This window comes from Melospiza melodia, chromosome 1 (genome assembly GCF_035770615.1).
Source record: "Melospiza melodia melodia isolate bMelMel2 chromosome 1, bMelMel2.pri, whole genome shotgun sequence".
In the NCBI taxonomy this organism is placed as follows: domain Eukaryota; kingdom Metazoa; phylum Chordata; class Aves; order Passeriformes; family Passerellidae; genus Melospiza; species Melospiza melodia.
The window spans coordinates 87675675-87699859 of NC_086194.1; the positions used below are offsets into that span (position 1 = coordinate 87675675).

At 37.4% G+C, this 24185-nt stretch overlaps 1 protein-coding gene across 3 annotated transcripts; it reads left to right on the top strand.

Annotated features, from left to right (window-relative positions):
- Nucleotides 1–563: 563 nt before the first annotated feature.
- On the top strand, nt 564–24185 carry SLC35B3 (solute carrier family 35 member B3). Of its 3 annotated transcripts, none has more exons than XM_063160906.1 (10): nt 564–604; nt 3954–4232; nt 5483–5604; nt 7421–7575; nt 9017–9124; nt 11162–11259; nt 13946–14038; nt 14445–14556; nt 17453–17522; nt 18515–24185. In XM_063160906.1, exons 2-10 carry the CDS (start codon nt 4032–4034, stop codon nt 18663–18665), a joined length of 1110 nt encoding a protein of 369 aa, XP_063016976.1. In that variant the 5' UTR covers nt 564–604; nt 3954–4031; the 3' UTR covers nt 18666–24185. The 3 variants fall into 3 exon arrangements, with proteins under 3 accessions (XP_063016976.1, XP_063016967.1, XP_063016987.1); XM_063160897.1 differs by lacking the exon at nt 564–604 and adding an exon at nt 646–742; XM_063160917.1 differs by lacking the exon at nt 564–604 and adding an exon at nt 992–1162.

Sequence of the window (24185 nt, forward strand, 5' to 3'; positions counted from 1 at the left end):
CCACCTCAACACGAGGAAGAACGTCTCTGCATTGAGGGTGGCAGAGCACTGGAACAGGCTGCCCAGGGAGGTTGAGGAGTCTCCCTCTCTGGAGACATTCCAAACCTTCCTGGATTTGTTCCCGTGTCACCCGCTCTAGGTCACCCTGCCTTGGCAAGGGGGTTGGACTGGATCGCAAGAGGTCCCTTCCAACCCTGACAATTCTGTGATTCTCTGATCTCCCCCAGAGACACGTGGGGAAGCCCTCTCTGGCAGCCAGGAACACGGGAACCGAGACCCGGGAACTGGTTTTGGTTTTTTTTTCATAAAAGCCGGGAACGCACAGCGGAGCCCCAGCCCGGCCCCACCCCTCAGGCGCGGTGGGCGGTCCCTAATGCGGGCGGGCTCGAGGGCGCCGTCCCCGCCCGCCCCAGGCCAGGTAGCGGAGCGCCGAGCGGGCGGCGCTGTGTCGATGCGCTCGCTGCTCGCGCCGACCCCTGGCGCCGGGCGGCCGCCACTTCCGGCGGCGCGGGCCCGCGGCGGCGGCGATCCCGGCGGGCGGGCGGGACGCGCTGGCGGGGGCGGCCGGCCGGAGCCGCCGTGCTCCTCCTCGCCCGCCGGACAGGTACGGGGCGGGGCCGCTCCCTGCTCCTTCCCTCCCTCCCTCCCTCTCTCCTCCCTCAGGCACGGGGGGCGAGCGGGAAGGAGGCGGGGTCGCTTCCTGCGAAGCGTCGCCCGGCATCGGGGGGCCATGGGCCCGATGGTGAGGGCCGCCGGGGGCGGGATGTGGAGCGGGGGGAGCTGGCACTGAGCGCCGGGAGGGTTCGGGTTCCCTTTCCCGGGGCAAGGACGGGGAATGGCGGCCCGTGGCGGCTGGAGAGGCTGTGCCAGCCCGGCCGGGACAGCTGCCAGGCGCTCGGGAAGGGCACACCTGCGCAGGAGAGCGGGCAGGAGGGAGGGAAGGCTCAGGGCTCCTGCTGGACCCTGTTCCCTTCCCTGTTTGCCTCCGGAGCAGGACGCGGTAGCGCCAAGCGAAGTGTCTGCTCAGGTTTCCCGCAGATGGAATTTGGTTTTCCTGTCACCTGGGGCATCCCTGCTGCGGTGCCAGCTGCGGTGCTGCCGTCAGGCATTCCTGGCACGGTCTCCGGAGGGTCACGGCCAAAGCCAACGTGGAGCTCGCCTGGTGTGTCTCAGGCGAGCAGTTCTTCTGAGCGGACTAAGACGCTGGTTTCTGCCAAGATGATGGGTTTACCAGATGTTCTTCAGTGTTAAAAAACCTCGGCCAGCCAAGGCTCGAGCTCCTTCATGATGTTTTTTTCCATGCTTAGTACAAGTTGTTAACTTTCTGGAAATTTTGCTTTTCTGCTCACTTGTTCATTTGTTTCTCCTTCGTGTAATAATCACTATTTTCTGTGCTAGGTTAAATTACTGATCTGCAAGGGAATTTTTTTTTTGAAGGGGAAGAAGCAGGAAGTCTTTGATCTAAAGAATCTGTTGTTTACACTTTTACACAAGGGAGGAGAAAGAAGAGAGGGAAATTGGTATTTTACACAAATCAGGACAGCTCTTAGCTCTTCATAAAACAGATTTTTGCTGTATGTTCAAGATATTAATTAAGTGATTGAGGAATTTTGATGAGAGGAGTAGGAATTACAGTTTTCATGCTTAGAAAAATAGCAGTTTGAGAAGTCAGTGTGAATTTCAGAAGAATTCTGTTGCTGTTACTAATGAAATTACTTGGTGGAGACTTTCAAATGCATACACACATTTACAGTTTCTTCAGCTGTTAAATAATTTTCTTTGAAGGATGTAGAGAAAAACAATTACCATGTATCGTAGTTTTATGGATGGTTGTGGGTGTGTCTGGAGTGATCAGTTTCCACTTTCCACAGTTTACCACTTTCATGACAGACTCAGTAATCTGCAAAAATTAAGTGGAGAGACTGTAAAATCTGCTGGTGTTCCTGAGGAAATATTTTTAATAGAAATAGTTGAAAATCGAAGTTTGTGTTAATTGTGTGGTTTAATGCTGGGAGGCAGCTCAGCATTACACAGCCACTTGCTGACTTTCCTCACTACCCCCAGAGGGATGGGGTGAGAGCAAAGGAAGAGTAGAAAAAAATTATGGATTGCAATAAATATTTTTTAAGAAGTGGGGAAAAATATGGGAAAAGAGAAGCAAACCAAAGCTGGTGATGTAAAGATGATCACTCCCCCCACAGGTAGATCAATGTCCAGCCAGTTCCTGAGCAAAAGCTGGCTAACCCCAGATTTTGGATAGTCTGGAAAGTGTAAATTTGTTCATGATCACTTCATACCCACTTGTTCTCATTCTTCTGTCCTTAAAACTGTTTTTTCTCCTTAGTGATACTCCATACTTGTATGGAAAGCAGGTCTATTTCATTTTCATTGGGGTTTTGTTAGGCTAGACCAGTTATGCTTTCATCTTTTTTCAGTTCCTAAGATGCTCCTCCATCCTGATAACCCTTGTTTGCCATTGTTCTTTCAATCTTTCTCTGAGGGTGATCAGAACTCTGTTATATTGTTTGTGAAGGCTCACTCATGCCTCATTATCTGACATTAGTTCTTTTCTGGTTTTACTAAAATTAGTCTAAAACTTTTTATCTTTTGTTTTATGGTCACTTCATGTTGGAATTAGTTAAAATCCGCAGGGTAAACTTTCTACCTCTCACTTCTGATCTTGAAGTGAAGAGCTATGAATTTAGGCACAAATAATTATTATGGTCCCTGAACACCTGTTATACTCCCCAAGATGTTCTTTCAGAACTCTAGTAGGAGTCTTGTTCCAACCTGATAGTAGCTCATATGAAAAAGAAAACATAAGCACCTTGCACGCTTCATACTAATACTTAATTTCTCAGCCAACCTTAAAATTTCTAGTATTGTATCATATATTCTGTTTACCAGTGTTTTTGCAGACTACAGTGTTTGCATGATCTAGTGTTAATGTACTAGGACATTTTAAATTTGAAAACAAGGGGGAAAGCATTTTTTTATGTATGTGTAATGAGGAGAATTATTCTTCAGCTGGGAAAAACAAATTACTAAACAGTTGGGACAAGCACAATGTAATTACTGACTGCTCACGGAACTTGATGCTGTCCTGCACTTAAAAATCTTGGGACAATTGGCTGACCAGTGTCTTTCATCTTTAAAAAACCCATCAAATATTTACTGTCTGCTGAGCTGGAAAACAGAATTATTTGCATCTCAGTCTGCTAAGCTGCTGCATTCCTTTTGTAGGCTTCAATCATCTGGTTTTGTTTTCTATTACATGTGTAAATATTAAAGAGATTGCCATATCATAGACCACATCAGATAAACAATCTGATTTTTGAGACTGGCATCTCAATCTGCTTGTTTCAATCTCCATGTACTTTTCTGAAAAACTGTGCAAGAAATAGTGAATAAATGTGAGGATGAGGAGGTAACTTCTTTGGTTTCCATGCTTGTAGCTGGTCCTAGGCTCAAATCTGTAGTTTTTAGCAAAGCTTCCCATGTTGTGAGCTAGTCTGGTGTGTTTTGCTGAGGAGATGAAGGAAGGTAGGCAGAACCACAGTGCTTCCATTCCAGTTCTTTCACTGCTGGTCATGGAGATCACTTCTTCCCAAGCAGTCACTCCTGTTAGTACATGAGAGGACCACTTAGAGATGTTGGGAAACTCAAGCTGGTTTTCTGTTGCTGATGTTTTGGGGTTGGTTGGTTGGTTTGTTTGCTATGTCGAGTGTAGGAATGAAGCAAAACTGCTTTCATAAAGTGTTGTTTGCCTCTGGTGTTAACAAAGTTAACCGATGTTAACTTTGGACATCAGAAAAGATAAGTAAAACTTGTGAGTAAAAACAATTCAACAAAACTCTGAAACCTTTGTATTTCCCCTGTAAATGTCCCATTCATTTACTGTTGTTGTTGAAGGCTGTATGTTGTGTCCCATCTGACTTGAGCGTTTCTTTCAGCTTTCAGACAGAAAACAGACAGAAGGAGAAAAGCAGGCAGAAGACAACAATAGCCCCGAATGCAGCGAGCCAGGAACCATGGATCTGAAATTCACTTCATCAAGAAAATACATTTCCATCAGTGTACCCTCCAAATCTCAAGCTATGTCTCCACATATCAAATCAGTAGATGATGTTGTAGTTCTTGGCATGAATCTCAGCAAATTTAGCAAACCTACTCAATTTTTTATCTGTGTTTCTGGAGTTTTTATGTTTTATCTAATCTATGGATATTTACAGGTAAATATTATGAACTTTCTCTTAGGCCAATTCCTCCTACCCCTTGTCTTTTTCAATAGCATAATAATATAGTATGTATTTTAATATGCATAGATGTTTTAAATTGGATATTTATTACAAAGTCGGCCTTTCAGTGTTCAAGAGCAGAAAGTAATATATAATCTAAGTTGCCATTATGGCAACTTAGTTTAGATCACTTGGACTTTCATAACTTGATCTTTTACTTCTGTGTGCGAGATGCATCAAAGTCTTCATTGATGCTGAAACCTTTAGATCTCCCTAAGTTCCATGAGTACTGTACAGTTACAGTCATTTTTCTCTCTGCTGTCAGGAGCTGAAACATGTACTGTAGTAATTTTTTAAGCAGAAAGATAATGTTTATGCCATTTTAGTTAAACATTCACCATTCTGCTAATCTTTTCTCTCTTATCTTGAGCAGCTACATTTCTGTACCCTTTTTAAAATTATTTTTAAATTCATGGAGTATTCTGAATAAAGCAGTGATTAAAAAACTTGATCATTAAAAATCATGTTTCTAATGCAGTTTTCAAAAGCAGCTGAGGAGTTTGTGAACATAAGGTTACTTCAAAAGATTTAGGAGAACATGATCAGTAATTAAAAGCAGAATCCCCAAAAGGCAGATATTAGGTAGCCTTTTGTTTCTATAACTGATTCACCTACATAAGTCTTTATGATGTGTATGTATTTTTCCAGAACAAATTGCTCTGGTTTGAAATATTCCTACAGCCTATAGATTTTTATGAACTCACATGTGCTGTTTAATGTTGACACTCACAGTATTGGGTGTGCATTTCTAAGAGCTGAAAATTAACAGTAAGCATGTTTGTTATAGAAAATTTGTATTAAATTTATCTAGAGATATTTATAAAATCTGAATAAAAATGGTCTGCTGAAGTAAATGAACGGAAGAGCAGCAAAAGAGGCAGGCAGGAAGCCGTCTGTAATATGAGATAATTAGTAATGCATCAAATGTATTCCCCTAATGAATTGATCCATTAATTTTATTGTATTTACAACAACAGTAAATTTTCTCCTTTCATTTTGGAGAACCTAAATGGTCTTTTTCAATATTTTCACAAGTTACATATGGCAGATAAATCTAGTTAATAACCAGCAACTGCAAAGGCTAGATTTGCATGCACATCAAGGGAAAAGGTCTGTTAACTCTTCTTTGTCCATTTAATATTTTGGTGTATGTACATGACTGTGGTGGGTTTTTGTTTTTATAGGAATTGATATTTTCAGTGGAAGGTTTTAAACCTTTTGGTTGGTACCTCACTTTAGTGCAATTTGGATTTTATTCCATTTTTGGACTAATAGAATTGCAGTTGATTCAGGACAAAAGAAGAAGGTATGTGTTTTTCCAAGCATTTTACACTGTCTGTGAAATTAGAAGTATTTGATACTTAGCATAAATTTAACTTCTGTTTTTTGAATGTGAGTACTGTGAGACATTGCTAGCAGTTCTGTAGATAAAAGGAAGTGAATTTGCTGGATGATGTTAGAGAATATTTTAGAAGCACCCACTTGGATTTCGGGCCTGTAAGTAGTTCTGTGGACTCTGCTGTCACTGTCCCACTTGCAGAACATATTGTGTCCTTAATGTGGCTGATAGAGACTGAGTCACATATGTGTTGCTTGGGATTATCACATCTAGAACAGAGCCAATGCACTTCACAGCACTTGAAGCCATCTGTCAGTGAATATGTTTTCCTCAAATATTGGCACCTCCTCACCAAGAGATCCCTCTTACGTGCTGTGCATCTTGGAGAATGTCAGAGGTCAGCTCTCTGCTTACTGTGTGGCTGAGTGGGTTTGCTTCAAAGGATGTGCTGAAGTGTTGTGTTTTTCATTTAAGACAGCACTCATACCACTCTGCCTCAAAACTGTTCTGTGTTTTCACTGCAGTGGACCAAGGAAATTTTTGATTTCTGAATCCCACTGGAAATGGGATCTTTTCTGACTCAGTGTAGCCATTCTGCAGCCCCCTACCCAGCTATAGTCTCTGCAAAGTGTTTATTGAGGCACTCTGGAAACTTGAATACAGGCTGTCATGGTGTACATGAATTTTAAAGGTGCCTTATATTGTAGTTGAACATAACTAGTTTTCCTTACCTGCATTCAGCCTTGGATGATTTTGCATATACTAGTTTTAGATTATAAAATTCTTTTTTAGCGAAACAACATAACTTTGATAAATTATTCCTTTTACTTCAAACACTGACAGCTTGTATTTCAAGTTACCTGACTTCTTGAGATGCATCAGATAATATTGCACAGTTACCTTTTGGATTACTTGTATTTATGGGGTTTTATTACCAGTTGGGTAGATCTGAAATAGATTTTACATTTTATTTTCTATAACCCAGGCATCTTCTTGTAGACATGCAGAAATCTATATTTTTTAAATTTTTAATTTTTCTTGCATGCCTTAGAGTATATGTACATCACATAATGAGTTACAGAGAAGACAGGATTGCAGCATGACGGCTCCTTATGTTCTTAGCGTGGTTCTGAGTGTGCATGAAAAATAGCTGAACATATGCACAGCAGTAACTGTAAAAAAATCACAAAGTGAGCACAAAAGTAACTGTTGGATCATCTGTTGTCAGGTGGTAATTTCATCAGATTGTGAACAAAATATTGAAAATGTTCAACAAGCCCCTCTGCTCATGGTGTCTGAATCACTGCTCTCTTAGTTTCATTGAGTTTCATTAAAAAATAATACTTTTTTCAACTTTCTTCATTTTAAAATTGTCCCAGTTCACATGAAAACTTCACCAAAGAAGTTGTCACAGTGACCTGTGAGAGAACAAAGATCCAGGTTATTTCAGTATACCAATTTTCCACATTTCCTTTGAAACCTTTGTCTTGATTCTAGTGTAAATAACATACCTTCTCAGAAGCAGGTTAAAGAATTACTTCTTGAATACTTCATGAGCCATGAAGTTTTTATTGTCTTGTATTCGCTTTTTATTTGCAGTAATTGAAAGACATTAAATATGAAATCAGAGATTTTTGTGCATTTTTAAATTTCTATTAAATGAAATTCAGTGAGGAAGATGTTGAGGTTGTATTGCAAAAGTATTTCTTTAACTGAAATTTTCAAGCTAAATCTCCTCTAGATGAGTCTGTAATGCCAAGATCTGTATGTTTATGTTTTGTAGAATTCCTGGCAAAACCTACATGATAATAGCATTTTTGACAGTGGGAACTATGGGTTTGTCAAATACCTCTTTAGGATATCTGAATTACCCTACTCAAGTCATCTTCAAGTGCTGTAAACTGATTCCAGTTATGATAGGTGGGGTTTTTATACAAGGTAAGTGTTATCTTGGTATTAGATGATTTTTCAAAAAATTCTTTCTTTGGGATTCAGTCATAGGTGGAATCCTAAACTTTTTAAATTCTGCTGGTAGAATTTTTCTTATGGGAGGAAAAATGAGAATTTCTGAAGCATCTTCTGGGAAAATGTACAAATGTATTTAGATCAACAGAAAATATGGGGAAAAACATTCTACTGGTCACTTGCAAAACTTGATTTTTACACAAGCTTTCTTAATTTTTAAGAAGTGTAAGTTTGTTTTCTAAACTGAATCACTTCATAAATGAAACAATTTCAATATTGAAATGAAAAACTTGAAATGGAAAAAAGAATCCAACCATGAGTTGTGAAGAAACTTTCTACTCTTGTTTGAAAAGATTAATTCCTAAATTTTGATTAAATGTTTAATGAGAAATACACCTGATTTTGCATGTCCTTGGCTAGTTCTAAAGTCATAGTGCATATTCCGATAAGAGAAAATGGAATATGGAGAAAAACAGAAAACGTTTGTAGTTATGTGAATAAATATACTTCAGTGTTTCTGGATTAGAAGGGTTAAGCATATTATAATAATAAAGTTTGTGTTCAATACACAAAAGTTTAGTCAGTAACACTCCACATGGACAAGTATAATGGAACAAAATCTAGAATGCTGTATTTCTGTTTCTGTAGACAATTCTGGTCTTCTGGTTGAAAAACAACTGAATTTTCAGAAGAGTTTTCAACTTTACATATGTACATGCCTACACAGTATTTACCTTTTATTAGGAGTAATTTTATCATTTTAATGCAAAGTGACTGGTATTTCCCTAAAGCTTTATGAGACTTTTTATTGTGTTGTAGTCTCAGAAGCTTTTTCTTTTTAATATTGTTTCAGAAATTCAGTTCAACAAACTTCCCTTGGAAGCTTATGTTCAAAGTTCAGCTTCTGAGCAAAGAATACATTATTTTAAACAAGATATACTAACTCCTGCTTTTTCATGCCCTTACTTTCTTTTTCCATTCCCCTCCACAACCCGTTTCTCCCAAACTATAAGACAATGTAGAGTTCTCAGAGTACCAAAGTTGTCTGTCAGTGTTTGGAATTGACTTCTTTCTGATCAGTAAAGGCAGCTGAAATGTTTTGTGTGAGGGAAAAGTATTAAGAAACATCTAAGCTGTCCTGAAGTTGCTAGGGGAATGCTTTGTCAGGAAGGATGTGCTTTGTGTCAGTGCTGTAACTCAAACCAAAGCTGATCACGAGAATCAGTCCCCTGTGGTAGGAATTTCTGTTGTAGAAGAAACTAAGTCTGGTTGTTAAAGACCAGAGCATTGAGTCTTCTGTTTAAATAGAAGAATGCCATTGGAACAATGTTTCCTTAGTCTTCTAGTCTGTTAAACAGGATAAACATGAAATTCTGAGTGCTAACAGTGCATTCTTGCTGATTGTATTTTGTAGGAAAACGTTACAATATTGTAGATGTGTCTGCTGCCTTGTGTATGAGCCTTGGATTAATATGGTTTACTTTAGCTGACAGCACAGTTGCACCAAACTTCAACTTGACAGGTAAAAACACAATTTAGAGTTTAAAAAAACGCTTTTTTTTTCCTACAGTAAGCATTCCATTGAGGTTCTGAGTTCTTGCTGGAGTGCCTTCAGGTATCTTACTGAAAATGCAGCTTCATTATAGCTTTGCTCTAGCAGAACTCTGTGGCAGAAGAAGTTTAAATTCCTATGTTCCTAAAATTTCCAGGAACTACACCCTCTTGGTTGAAATGTCTCATATATTCTTAAGAAAGACTTACCCCAGTACACATATATTAAAATGAATATGATAAATTTGGTTGGAACATTTTAAAACTTAAAAAGATAAGTTGTCTTTTCTAGTTAAATTTTTAAGTATATTTCCATTTCAGAACCATTTACTTTATATTAACAGATGATCACAGTCAGATTTGCTGTAGTTTTTAGGTGGAGTTCTCACATTTTAACCTTTTAATACTATCTAAGTCAGAAGCAAAGCAAGGATTTTAAACTGCTTGGAATGAAAAACTTAATTGAATTTCTTGTCAAATGACAAAGGGTAACTGAATTCCTGAGTTCATTCCAGTGATTTGTATGGAACTGTTTCTATGCAGATTTCTTTCAGAACTAATTTGAGTCCAGTTTTTCCAATTGTTTTTACTCATGCTTCACATCCAATAAAACACGGTTGGTCTTATCCATGACTTTGCTGCTGCTGCTTCTGCTCAGCACTGCCACAATGACTGGAACAATTCTCCTCACACTCCAAAATGTGTAATGGGCATAAGATTAACATTTTTCTTGTTCCCCACATTTCTCCTCTCCATGTGCACTGGTGCTTCAGGTTCCAGGTAACCTTTTAATCTCAGTCCAGTGCTAATCCATGCATTTGTCCAGTGGTGTGCCTGGGCTATTAAGCACAGCCAGAACATGAATCATGATGGAGAATGCCCATGGAGGGACATTCATCCCTCACTTTACAGAGTGGAAATGCTGAACTGGAGCCGTTTTTATATCTTTGGACCAGAGCTGAATCCATGCAGATGAGATACCTGTATTTTTAGCATTACCAGTATTATTCATGTTATCGTGTCTTTTCCATTGAGTTATACCTTGTCCAGTGCCCGATAATCTTGAATGAAGAGACCTGGAAAGTCTGGCCTTGGAAAGGAAATGATTCCCGAACTAAAAACATTGGTTTAAAGTTCTTTCCAAGAAAATACCACCTTAAACTTCATGGGCCTTAAAAATGTGAAAATCTTCCACCTCTGACTGTAAGAACATAGTATTAAGAAAATAAAACGCTGCTTGTTTCTAGTCTTCTAGTTTCTTCCTTAACATGATCTTTTAAGGAACCAAGACTAGAGCGAGTTTTGATTTGCATTTTGATGATTAGTATCTTCTGTAATGTTGTATACTTAGGAAAAGTGATATTTCAACCTGTGTTCATCATTAAATACAACAGTCATGAAAGTTTGTAGGTTGGGAAATGACTAGAGTTATCAGGTTTTTTGTTATTGGAAAGCTCATTACAGTAGTGACTATATAGTGACTTCCTTGTCAGCATAAATGGTAACCTAAAACCATGGAGTTTGTACCTGAACAGTAGTTTTTCTTTTAAATTAGTGTTTCAGTAATTAAAGATCTCTACTTTCCAATCCTCTTGCATTTTTTTTACCATCACATCTAACATTTCTATTTGCCTTTGTCAGGGAAAAAAAAAAAAGTGGGATTAACTACTGAAAAAGAGTATTTTCATTTTCTCTGGTTATATATCTTCGTTAACTAACTGCAGATGATACTCTGTCACTCTTGTTACTACAAAAGCTACAGCTGGCTTCTTTATAGCAATGTCCAGATGTTCCCATCAAGCTTAGAGACACACAGTGCTCAGGGGTTAATTGGTGGAGGGAGAGTGGAGGTGGGAACTTCCTTGTGCTGGTGTCATGAAATATTTTTGCTGACTTCTATAGGGAAGGGCTGGTTATTATTTCTCTATTCCTTCTCTATTTCTTTTTGCCACCATTCTGCAATGAATATTCTGAAGAGTGTTTTTTGTTTGTTTGTTTGTTTTAATAGGTGTGATCCTAATATCCCTTGCCCTCTGCGCAGATGCAGTTATAGGAAATGTACAGGAAAAAGCTATGAAGTTGCACAATGGTTCTAATTCAGAAATGGTAAATACCACATTTGCAATTTTAAAAGAACATGTTTTATCATAGGCAAGGCCTCCATTGACAAAGCATGGGACTTAATGTGCTTTTCTCTTGCTTCTGGAGGGAAAAGCTCTTGGTGTACTGTTCTTGGGGTTTTCTGTTTGTCTGAGCAGTTCTGCTGATTTTTCTGTTTCATTTTCAATCTTTCAAGGGTGCTGCTTTCTGAGTGCAACTTCAAATACAAACACAATATAGCTACAGAAACACTCATTTCTATCAACAATTCCTTTGTCTACCCTGCAGGCCTGAGATCAATGTAGTGTTTTTTGTATGATCAGACACTTCATCTCTGAGAAATACACACTGTTCCTCTGCTGTAGTTGAGCACGTGTTATGTGGAGCATGCTGCTTTACTTTACTTGATATACTTTATATTCTAGAGTGTGCTAGCACCTGGGAGGCAGGTTTTTAAAAATCTTTTGAAATCTGTTAAACTCTGGGTGAATTTTTTTATTCCTGATTCAGTGAAATACAATTTTGACAATGTCTTGCTCCATTTTTTTAATATACTTACTTGGAATGCTGATTATCTATTCATATGGTCTGAAGTTATTTTTCTTTTTAGACAAGACTTGTTTGAATTTTGCATATTTTTCTCTGAAGTTGAGTAAATATAAGTAAATCTTTTACTATAAAAGGCATGATATGAATATGCTACAAGTAAAAAGATACTGAAATTTGTTTTCTATATTTGGCATGTATTTGATATTTAAAAAGAAAAATCTAATTTTTCATGAGAATAGCTTCAGAAATGGAGAAAAAGTTAGAAAGTATCTTCATTTAAAGCTAGAAGTGATTTAGGATGGCTTGAGAAGTTTGAGCTACATACAGGTTTCTGGAAAGTGGAAGATTGTATACCTAAAAGTACCACTATATTCCTGTTTTTATTCTTGTACTTTTTCTTAGTGTCACTGTTGAGGTCTGCTGGGAACAGAGATTTGGCTATGTGACCTGATGCAGCCTTCTTTGGCTGTCATTTCCAAAATCCAAAACCAAAGTGCAATCTGTAGCTTTTTTCTTGCCCACTTTGCATTTGACAGTCGTTGCTGCCTTACCTACAAAACTCCTGCTGTCTCCAGGACTTTGCTTTTTATTCTGCATTAGTCTGACAATGTTGGTCTTCATATTGTATACTCATACTACTTGTAGGGAATGAGTGTAATGGTTTAGGACCTAAAGGTTTTGTTCATGATTTGGACATTCTACTTCAGGATTTTGTTCAGAGAATTCAGTGCAGAAGTGCAAGCAGAATTCTGGAAATAATTTAGTATACTTGAGACTCTGGGTAAAGATTGAATGGAATTGGGGATCACGTTTAATGGACAGCGATCTGGAAATAAAATTGTACAATAAAGGAACCTGTCATCCACAGGGTCTCTCTTACTCTGTCAAATTTGGAAATTGCCCTGGATTTAAGCAATTGTGAAAACAGAAAAGATGTTTTGTGGCTGAAATAGTAATCACTGTTCTGGAAGGTTTTACCTGATTTTTGCCTTACATGTTATTTTATAGAAGTGACATATATTACACTGCCTAACAAGGAAATAGCAATGTGGTGCTTATTCCTGGCTGTCAAGTCTTTGGGTACTTAGGGAGGCAAGCTGGATGCAGAGGCAAGTGAAGAACCTGGGACTTACATCTGTGTGTATAAACAGTGTAAAGTAAAAGCTCTGAGGATCAGATCATTGATTTTTAAGTTTTAAAGCAGGTCTGCTCTTTATACATGTATGCATCCTTTTTTATTATAGAGCAGTGATAAGTGGTCTGTCGTGTCATGGAGTTGCTAACAATTTGTAATAGTTTTTTCTCACTAACTGAGATATAACAAGACGCTGAGTTTTGAAAGCATAGTAGATCAGCATGTTCTAGCCAGCATTGTGTAGAAGAGTTCTGTTGACAAGAAAAGACTACTAAATGTTGCCCAAACAGCTGAATGCCTCCTGCTGCATGGGAGGATGGATGGATGGATGGACAGTTGGATGGACAGTTCCAGTTTCTACTTCCGGCTTAGTGTGGGAAAGGCTAGATGAAGATTGTTTTGTTGCTCAGTGCACCTGTTAATTGAGTCAGGGTGCTTACCTGTTTCCTGAGTGTTCTGAGCACTCAACTAGGCCAAAACTGGTCATATTTCAAAATCCTGCATGTTATAACCATGCATATGTGCCATGCATGTCAAGTGAAGTGACACAGATGAAACTTACGTGACACTTCTGGTGGTTCTGTGCTACCCTTTGCACATTTAATGTAATGCAGGTGTTTACTGTGCTGGATAAGTAGCAGAAAATGAAATAAGTTTAACGTGTTCTTCAGACTATTAAATTGCATAGTTGTGGGAAGTTTTATTTAGGCTGTGAAATCCTGAACCTGAAGGATTTACCACATTTGACACTGACCTCAGGACATTATTAACTGGCTAGCTTTCCAAACTTTTTATGTTGTTGTGGGTAGGAAGAATGTGTCTAACACTTAATGTTGACTTTTCACTGTACATCAACTATTATATAAATGCTAGTAAAAATATCATCAAACCCTTCAAATTCAGCTCTGAGTTGCTGAGCATATTAATAGCACCAAGCATCTGAAAGCATTTAATTTTGTCCTTTTGTAAAGTATCACCTAGTAATTATTTTCTCTTACACTATTCTAGGTTTTGTATTCCTATTCAATAGGTTTTGTGTATATTTTATTTGGATTAACATGCACTAGTGGATTAAGCCCTGCAGTAACATTTTGCTCAAAGGTAAGTGTAAAGATTTCCCTTTTTCTATGAAGAACCTCACTGGAAAACCTTGCTCTGCATGATTCAGAAAATCTCACCACTTCTCTCTCTAAAGTTCTATTTTCATCATGTAAACAGGTTAACTTGTATAATTCATACAGTAAGCAAGTTTTTCCAGTCTTTGATGTGTTAGATAGGGTAATATTTTAAAAAGCAACAAAATCACAGGACCAGACTTATGAGCTTATAATTTCATTATTATTTTTCCATTATTTAACTAAAATTAAATAAGGATTTTTGCATGAATGCATTGTTGAACAGCTTATTATTGCTCAAGCAGTTGATTAAAGCCTGTAGTTTTGTGTCATTTTGCAATACCTCAGGGTTTGTTTTACATTTTCCTAACCGGCTTTTTTTATTGTTGCAGCATCCAGTTCAGACTTATGGTTATGCATTCCTTTTCTCCCTGACTGGGTATTTTGGCATATCCTTTGTTCTAGCTTTGATTAAAATCTTTGGTGCCCTTATCGCTGTAACAGGTATGAACAAATTATATTTTTACTGCCTTTGTATAAAAACAAAGTAATCTTATTCTATTATTTAGGACAGAGCTTTTGAGAGTAGTTCTTAGTCTGGCTTTTTTTCTGTTCTTTGTGCTGACTGATTTGTGTAGCATGGATCTTCACATGGTAGAATGTGTTTGAGATCTTCCTGATTCTTTTTGTGCCACAGTTTCAACCGTGAAGAGCCTGTTAAGTAAACTTGTGCATATAGTCTGTGCTGTTTTAGTGCAGAAGCAAACACTGTTCTAAGTGGAGAAGTTGAAATTGAATCACAGAATCATTTGGGTTGGAAGGAACTTCAATGATCATCTAGTTCCAACTCCCCTGCTATGGACAGGGACACTTTCCACTAGACCAGTTTGCTCAAAAGCACCATCCAGCTTGGCCTTTAGTACTTCCAGGAATAAGGCAGACACAGCTTCTCTGGACCATCTGTGTCTTATCACTCTGCCAGTAAAGAGTTTCTTCCTGATATCTGATCTAAAGCAGCCCTCTTTCAGTTTAAAGGCACTCCCCCTTGTCCTGTCACCACATGCCCTTGTGAAGAGTCCCTTTCCAGCTCTCATGCAGGCCCCCTTTAGGTACTGTGAGGTGCTATAGGGTCTTCCCAGAGCCTTCTCTTCTCCAGGCTGAGCAATCCCAAGTCTCTCAGCCTGCTTTCATAGGAAAATACAGAAAGGAAAAGACATGTATCAATTAAAATACTAAAGGAAAAGTAAGGATGTTCTAGAATGGCATAGTACGCAATAACATTGTTTCTAAGCATGTGAAACTACAAACATTAGTCCCAAGGGCCTGGTGGGGGGAAGGTGTAGCAAGATGTCATGTAGCTACTGGCCTTTCTTCTTCTCCTAAAAGGCACCCTGGTTTCTGTCAGGTGATGCTCTACTTCATTCACAGTAGTGGAAGGGAAAATTCATCATTGTTCTCTGACCTGAGGGTTACATGCTCTTATTTCCTATCAGTTATTTCCTATGCAGCAAATCTGTTTTGTATTTGCTTTTAACCAAGTTCAGTAGCTCTCTTGACTAGAAATTGACCCAGAGGAGAGGGTTGTTTCATGTATTAAAATACCTCTTAAAAAAAAAGTCTGACTGTACTAAAAAAAAGTTTAAAATGCTGTAGAATAGTAAACCTTTCCCCACTTTTCTTATGCCTGACCTTGACAATTCTACCACTTGAGCCCTTTCTGTCTTGCCTGTAGCAATATGAAAATGTTTATTGTTCCTTGGAAGAACACCACATTCATTACTGTCCCTCCCAGCTCCCCCATCCACCCTCCCCCTTCTTGAGGGGAGTGGGGTGAAAGAGTTTAATGAAAATTGTATTTCTATTAGCAGAATGAGAAATTATCAGACTTAATTGGGAAAAAGAAGAAAAGGCACTTAATTTAGAAGGAAATGGTTACATAAATATTTTAATTAATAACTGATTTGAAAGAACAGAAATAATTGCAATTAGAAAAACTGAAGTAATTTAACCATTTTTTAAATTATTCATTTGTAAACTGTTTTCTAATTAAAACTCAATTTTCTTTTTCATTCTTCTTTAATTTTTCATGTAATAGAAAATCATTTTATTTGATGTGCATAAATTTCTTAAAATGTAAAAAGAAAATTATTACTAAAAAGTTGAAGTTGGGGCAGATGTAGCAGTACTGAAGGCTGTTTCTTCTACTATAAAACACTCTTAAGTGAATATTTGTTTGTGGGGTAGAGTTGGGAAGAATGAAACTTGCTTTTCTAGCCAAAGCACTGTGGAAAGGCATCAGTAGTCATTGGTTCCCTTTGCCAGTGTGTTGCAGTAAGACTAATTTGGATGCAGTTACACAAATAGGACTTTGCAGTATGATATAGTTAAAGGAACTTCATGGTAAGCAAAATATTTTCTGATATTAAAGTAATAATATTCTTTAGGTGCCCACCTATTGCGGCCTGTGCGAGGGTCTTTCTCAAGTGAGAACCCTATGCCATTATATAAAATAACACCTTCTCAGCCCCTTAGCTTCCATAGCTAAACTTGTGTGCTTTCTTACTTTGTTTTTAAACATTTTCTACAACTTTTACTCATTTATTGATTTTGCTTCAGTGATAAACTACATAGGTTTCCTGGTACACAGTTCGCTAGTAATGCTTTATCCTTGTTCATTGCAGGTAGCATTGAAATTGTTCAAAAAATTGTTGGAGCTATAGTTAATTTCAGAGCAACAAAGAGTTTATCTCTATTTTGGAAACAGGATTGTGTTCTCCACTCTTCTTACTACTTGATTCTTTTTAGTGAATGGATCAGGTGTAGAAGAATGTCTCTTAGTGGTTTTGAGGGAAACTTCCTAATGCAGTCACTGAAGTCAGACATTCTTGGTCTCTTAAGCTTCTACGCAAATTTGTAATTCTACTGTTACGGAAATTTTCAGTAACTTCAAAAGAATGATGAGAGGATAATCCCATTCCACTCAAAAATAGAGCCCAAAACACCACGGAGTTGTAATAACATGAGGTGTAAACAGCAAGATATTTGACCTTTGGTCTACATCCAAGCTTTAACAGATGAGTTTATATCAGTTATTTGCATGTTGCTCTCAGAGACTGTGGATTGATTAGCATGAAGTTATTAAATAGCAAGTCTTGTTCTGGAAATTTCCTTGCTGTGAGTAGTGTGACTTGAGATGGCACTACTGACACAGTGTACTTGTTTCCAAAAATCACATGGTTCCAGTGCTGTTTTGCATTGCATTGCAGTCTGTGTTTGCACCAAGGGCGTGATCATCATTTTAGTGACACAATTATTTTATGAGGCTATCTGCTAACCTTTTGTTATGTTCCTTTGTTGTAACTGAATTCTTAAAGAGGTTAATACTTGTTTTCCTCTGTAGTAACAACAGGAAGAAAAGCAATGTCCATTGTGCTTTCTTTTTTGTTCTTTGCAAAGCCATTCACGTTACAGTAAGTACTTACAGTTTTTAGTGGTTTACAAAGTATTTTATAAAAAATTATGTTCATCATGGAAATAAAACAACACTTACTAATCATATTTGGGGGTTAATATCTTTTTATATCTTTTACAAATGTTGGCAATCTATTGTAAATATTGACTGGCTTGTTAATTTTAGTCATGCTAGAGAAAAGAGTTTTCATTTTTCTAAAGGTCTGGAAGACAACAAAGAAAATTAATCATAATATCTAGTGCTTATGATGCATTATAAATTGTTTTGGTACGTTCTCTGTGTTGGAAAACTTGTGTAAAGGAAGGGATTTTCTCCATTATGGTGTTGGTCCGGCTTTTATAATCTCAGATTGGAATTATTAGCTAGCCCTTTTAAATAACTGCATTATCTTGATGTATTATAGTGCCAAATGTTTGAGTAAATGCAGCGAAGTTGCTACTTTGATTTTAATTGCTTCAGGTTTGAAAGAATATAAAATTCTATTATATTCCTATATACAAATTGCTTTAAGAAAAAAGCTTGCATGCAAATCCCAAATGGAATTTACTACAGCTAAAAATATTGAGGCTTAAAAGAATGGAGAGCTGAAAAAAAATGTGCCTACATTGGGAAGACTGGATATAATGCGCTGAGTGAGAAAATGTTTTGGACCAGTATAGCTCTCATAATCATAGGAAGGAAAAACACACTAAAACCCCTCAGGATTATTTTATTCATATGAGAAAGAACAGATACTATTTAGTTATTATTTAATTTATAAATGCATTTCAATAAGCTCTCCAGCCAGGACAGGAATAAAGAAAGGTGGAAGGATAGTAATAATAAATATTCAGGGAAATTCTATCTCAGAGCCCACTGATTTTTGGGGGATTTTTACTTAACTCTTCTCTTCTTAATGTGAGATTTGTTTGATCCACAAATATTGGTATGTAATTGCTAAAGATGAAGTGCTAATGGTAACTTTTTCCCTCTCCTCTGCCTCCCCTTTAGGTACGTGTGGTCAGGCTTACTGGTTGTCCTTGGTATATTTCTTAATGTTTACAGTAAGAATATGGACAAAATCAAACTGCCTTCACTGCTTGGTCTTTGGAAAAAAAGTGTGGAAGAAAGAAAATCAAGGACGTTGTCACAAACTGTATAGACAGTGGTTCATGCCTTGTCTAGACTTTGACTTACTATTTCATTATACAGTCTTCAACTGATTCACTTTCCAAAGGGAATGTTATTTACACCAAAGGAGCTGAAGGCATATTGTCTGCTTGCAGATTGCTATAAGTGCACACTTTCATGAGCCCTTTCTTCAGAGCACTTGAATTCATCACAAACGGTGTTGTAGGCCATTGCCAGATGGTTTTATCAGCAATGAAGGACAGCAGCTCCTGGCAAACTGCTGAGAAGCTGCACTCAAGTGAGACACAGTAGAAGACTGGTTTGGGCATTTTAATAATATTGACCATGTGACTGATCTGAAATTAGTGGTTCTTTGTTAATTGTCTAGGTGGGGTAATTTAAATGTAATACTGTACTAATCACCAACTGGTTGACCAAATCGTGAATTCAAAGGTGGAAGGTTTAGAATACAGTATGTTTTCACTCTTTTATATTTTAAATAAAAATGTTGGGGTTTGTTTAAGTTATTTTTTAGATCATCACAGAACTTGATATTTATTTTAATAATTGAAATTCTATTGAAATCCTAGTGTTCCTCTTTTTGTAGTATCACAAAACTGAGATTGAGTTTGTGCAGTCAACACTCATGCTCATGCTAGGAGGAAATGGGCTTTTAAGCTTGAATGGGGTGAGATGGAAACATTGGTGTTAGAAACTGTTATTTGCTTAATCTGTGGTCAAATACATCATTTTTAGTGGCCTGTGGCCTTCTCTCTGATAGTGGTATAAAGAGACATGGAAGTTCTTAAATTTATATCATCAAATCAAAATTCTTCAATTTCAGTATTGGGGTAAATAATAACAGCATCAGCTAATGTGATTGGAATATGTATTATGTCAGTCCGTGTGGTCTTCTGATGAAGTTAAGAGGATTAGGATACAGATTACAGTTTTCTTTCTTCAGTGACAGGAGGAGACAATGTGCTAACAGTCTGTCTTTTTCATCATGAATTTAGGAAGACTAAGTCCCTTTATCTCTCTTTCTTTTATAGTCAACTTTCTTTTGAATCACTTGCCATCTCTTTCATTTTATATATTTAACAACAGCACTTTAAAAATACTAATCACCTTACAAATCATTGTTCTTACATGGTCATGGGTTTTTTGTTATTGTGTCCCTTAGATGCATCTTGGTGTGTGTTTCTTTCAACTTAGACACAAATTAATTAGATAATAGAAATACATAGTCAGAAAGAACATACTGAGAATTAAAAAATCTCACAGGATGGCCTTCTGTCAAAAATACTAGTTGATGAAAGTATTAGAGATATACAAAATGTTTTTCAGACACTTAAGAAGAATTGCTGTTCAAAGGAGCTTGTAATCAAAGCACAGACACAAAATGTGCCTTAAATTTTTCTTATTTATTTGGTAGCTTGCATCTGCCATGTTAAATATGTTATGGAATAGAGCATGGAGTAACAGCCAGCTGAGCACAAATGGATGAACAAGAGAAGAGCTTTGCTGACATAACTGCACTGTTCCAGTGCTGACACTTCTCTGGGGTGTCAGCAAAGCTTCTCAACACATACAAACCCACTGTTGCCAAATCAGGAGAATTTATTGCATGGAAGAGTTTTGGGTTTAAATTCCCAGCTGCTGCATGATTGTGCCCTGGATGAGGTAGAGAGGTGAGAATTTGATGAACAGATACACCTTGAGGGAGACAGATGGCCTGCCATGGCTGTCCATTTTCATGTTGCAGCCCAGGTTTTATGGTAAGGTATAATAAAGCATTCCAATTTCAAATTTGGTGTAAGAGTGCATTTGACCAAGTCAAGGGGATTGATACACTTCTTTCCCTGTAATATTTATCAACTCTTACATTCCTTTGCATTCTTTTCACTAAATGAAGTTGGTCTTTCCAGTGAGGTTAAGATAATTTTACAGTCCTCATTCTGCCAGCCATAAACTCTGCCTGTTGCTAAACTTTATTAACCTTTAGAAAAACAAATTATGTGAAAGCTACAATATATGCAGAAAGTCATAGTAAATATAATTCATTTGGCATCTGTTTTGTTTAAATAGATGAGAAGTCACAAAGTTTCTGACTAGAATTCAAATGTAGTGTGTATGTTTCTGGACAGCTAATATAATCCAGTTTTGTCTCTATTGGCTCTCTTTGAAGAGAATAGTAATCACAATAATTCACCTTTTAATTTATTTTCTATTGTACACAGGGCTGAGTTTATGAGCTATTGTTAGGGGAAGTTTTGATTTATTTTTTTATTGTTATCTTAACTGTAGAAGTGTGTGTTTTGTTTTACCGGTGTACTTCAAAATTATTTTTATATACAAATGGATATTGTAGGTTTACTGTTAATAGCATAGATTTAAGAGTTAGCCCTTTATTTTCATAGGTATGAGTCTAGTACTTGCCAATCAACAATATGTGTGTTAAAGAAAATGCACACACAAGTGGGAGTAGTTTCTAATGTGCCACACATCATGGTCTGTGCAGTTTGATGCCTTCTTTAAGAAAACCTTCATTTCAGTGAATTACTGTTTGTGGGTTTTTTTAATAAGCTTCACAGTGCATGCAAGCTAGAAAACCTTACAAACCTGCAAGTGTTCTTACTACAAAATTTTGGGGTTGAGTCTTCTGTACTGTGTATGTATGTTGGTTTTGTGTTGTCTATGAAATATGAATAAGGGCTTGTCCACAAAGTACCTGTAAGTTATTTATTTTTTGTGTAAGAGCGCTTATATTGGGGTATTGGTTAACCTTTCCCAGTGTTGAAAGCTGGTCATAGTAACTGTTGCATTTTATACTTATTGTTTCCTGGGCTCTGCAGTAGGCATGGTGAAACTATAGGAAAAACCCAATCAATTATCTCACCAGAAAATTTGATATCTAAATATAATGTGAATTAGTTGCTTTTTATTCTTGTGCTACAGAACCTTTTCCTCTCTATAAAAAAAATCTATGATGTAGGAATTAGTTATAACAACATTGAAATTCTGAGTAAAATTTAAGTTTGACCAGCATCTCCTCTGATGTCAGGAATCTACTTCTGTGATACCTGCTTCTGCCTCCTTTGGATAGCTGAGGGGGCTCTTTTTCTAAATCAACATGCATTTGCAGTTGCTTTCATATTACATTTTTGCATTTTTCTGGCACACTTCAGTAATGAGGTAATTGACTGAGCAGTGGATTTCTTCAGTGTTTCAGTACTTCAGTATCAGCAGAGCTGCTGATTACACAGGTACCTGTGTGGGAATACAAGTGTGGAAGAACTAATGCCCTGCCCTCCAAACCTAGAGTGTTTCCTGATCTTGCATTAAATTGTTTGTCTTCATCTTGTTTTACCTCTCCTGTACTTTGAACTTACCAAACTTTTTAAGCTAAAGCTTGGGCTTTATATCATTCCTACTTGACTTTCTTACTTGTATTTCTTGCTTTTGCATGTGAAATCCTTTTTTAACATGTTCTGTTTATGCACTGTGGATTGTTTCAGGTTTGTATTCCTGTATTTAAGGGCTTACATCACACTGTTGTAGGTTGGTCACATTCCAGATTTTCTGTTTGATATCATTTATCATTTACCATCTGAGTGATTACTTTAAATCCTTTATTCTCCATGAAAAAAATCTTTCATACTTCTCATTATTTTTGGAAAGGTCTTGATGAGTGCACATATGAGTTAACTCCTTGACCTCATTCCATCTTGCAAGAAAAATCTCTCTTCTCCTTTGCCTGCCTGTGAGAACTAAAGGAAGAGGAAGTAAATTATTTCAAGTGCTCTTTTTTCCCCTTTAATAAGTGCCTTCCTCACTAACCTGGTATGTCTTAATTGTTTCTTTTATTTCTGCCTCCCATGCTCCCAGGCACAAACAAGCCCCTCTCTCATGTTTGACTGCTGCTTGTTCAATCATGGAAACTTTTTGAGTTGTTTACTGTTCTGAAAAGAGGTATAAAATTGCATGTATACTCTGGAGGGCAGGAAATAATAAGTAAACTTCACAAGTTAAGGAAGTAATTAAATGGATTAATACTTTTTTTCTGGAGGGATTTTTATATGGTTTAGTTAATAGTTCAGAATTTTTTAGTGGAGGGGGTTTTCTTTTACATTTTACCTGTTTAAAAGTCTTTACATTAATTTTAATATTTAATATAAAACTCCTGATGTTTCAGCTTTTAGAGATTAATTTCAGTCTTGCCTATGAGGCAGGAAAGCCCTATCACCATTTCAGAGATGTAGCATAAATGGTATCTTGCCCAAAGTTGCCTTGGTAAGTCTGATGAGCAAGGAATAGATGTTAATACCCTAAGTCCAGTGTGCCCCAAGTCCAGCAGAGCCCATCTGTACTTTAAATGAAATGGTACCAATGTAAGGTCAGTTTTCTTTTACCCCCAGCACTAGAGATGTTAAATTGTTTCTTTTCCTTGTTCTGTACAAGTACAATTTAAAGGGAAAATAAGGCAGCCATAAAATAGCTTTTTCTGCATTTTATTTGAAGTTTTTTGCATTGTCATTTTTCATTGATTTGTTGTTTTCTGTGAGCACCTCTGTGGAAGCAAGCTGGACACAGTAGTAGATTTAGGAGAAGCATAATATCCTTCACTTTAAGGTGACTGGTTCACTTTGCTACTAGTCAAAAGCTGCTGCCATGGGAAAACTATGAGAAATTGTCATCACATGAGGAATTAAGCATAATGATGCATTGTGGGGTCTGTATCACTTTGCCATTTTCTTGTAGAGAAGCAAAGACTATTGCAAGAAAGAATATTCATGCACAAATAGTCAGCTTAGAATACAATGCTGACTTAACACTTCTCTACACCTGGATTGTGTTGTTACACTAGTTTTTTGAGATGTGTTAGTAATGTATTGCTTGTCTCTACTTTTTAGATGTTTTCTTTGTTAGATTTCTCAGTTTTATGCTTTCTTTTTTTTTTTTTTTTTTTTTTATTACTTAGGTTTTAAGTGTGGAGTTTTACATTGTAATTTTGATTACATCTCTAGTGCTGTGACCAGGTCTGGGCTCACCAGCTCGAGAGGGAAATGGGGCTACAGGAGAGAGTCCAGCAAAGTGACAAGAAGGTGGACTCAGCCATCTCACCTGTGAGGAAAGGCTGAGAGGCCTGGGATTTTTCATCCTGGAGAAGAGAAGGCTGGGGGGAATTCCATCAATGTGTACAAACACTGAAGGGAGGACACAAAGATGGGGGAGCCAGGAATGACAGCCCTGAGGCAGTGGGCACACACTGAAACACAGGGAGTTCCCTCTGAATAGAGGAAATACTTTCTTGCTGTAAAGGTGATTGAGCACTGGCATGGATTGCCCAGAGAAGTTGAGAAGTTCCATTATTGGATATATTCAAAAATTGGGTATGGTCTTGGGCAGCTGGCTGTGGGTGGCTTTGCTTTGAGCAGGGGCAAAGGCACCTTCCAACCTCAGTCACTCTGTGATCTTTAACCTTGCTGTCTTTGTCTATCTTCCACTTTTTCTCATGTTTACAAATTTTTAATAAATATGATTAAAATTA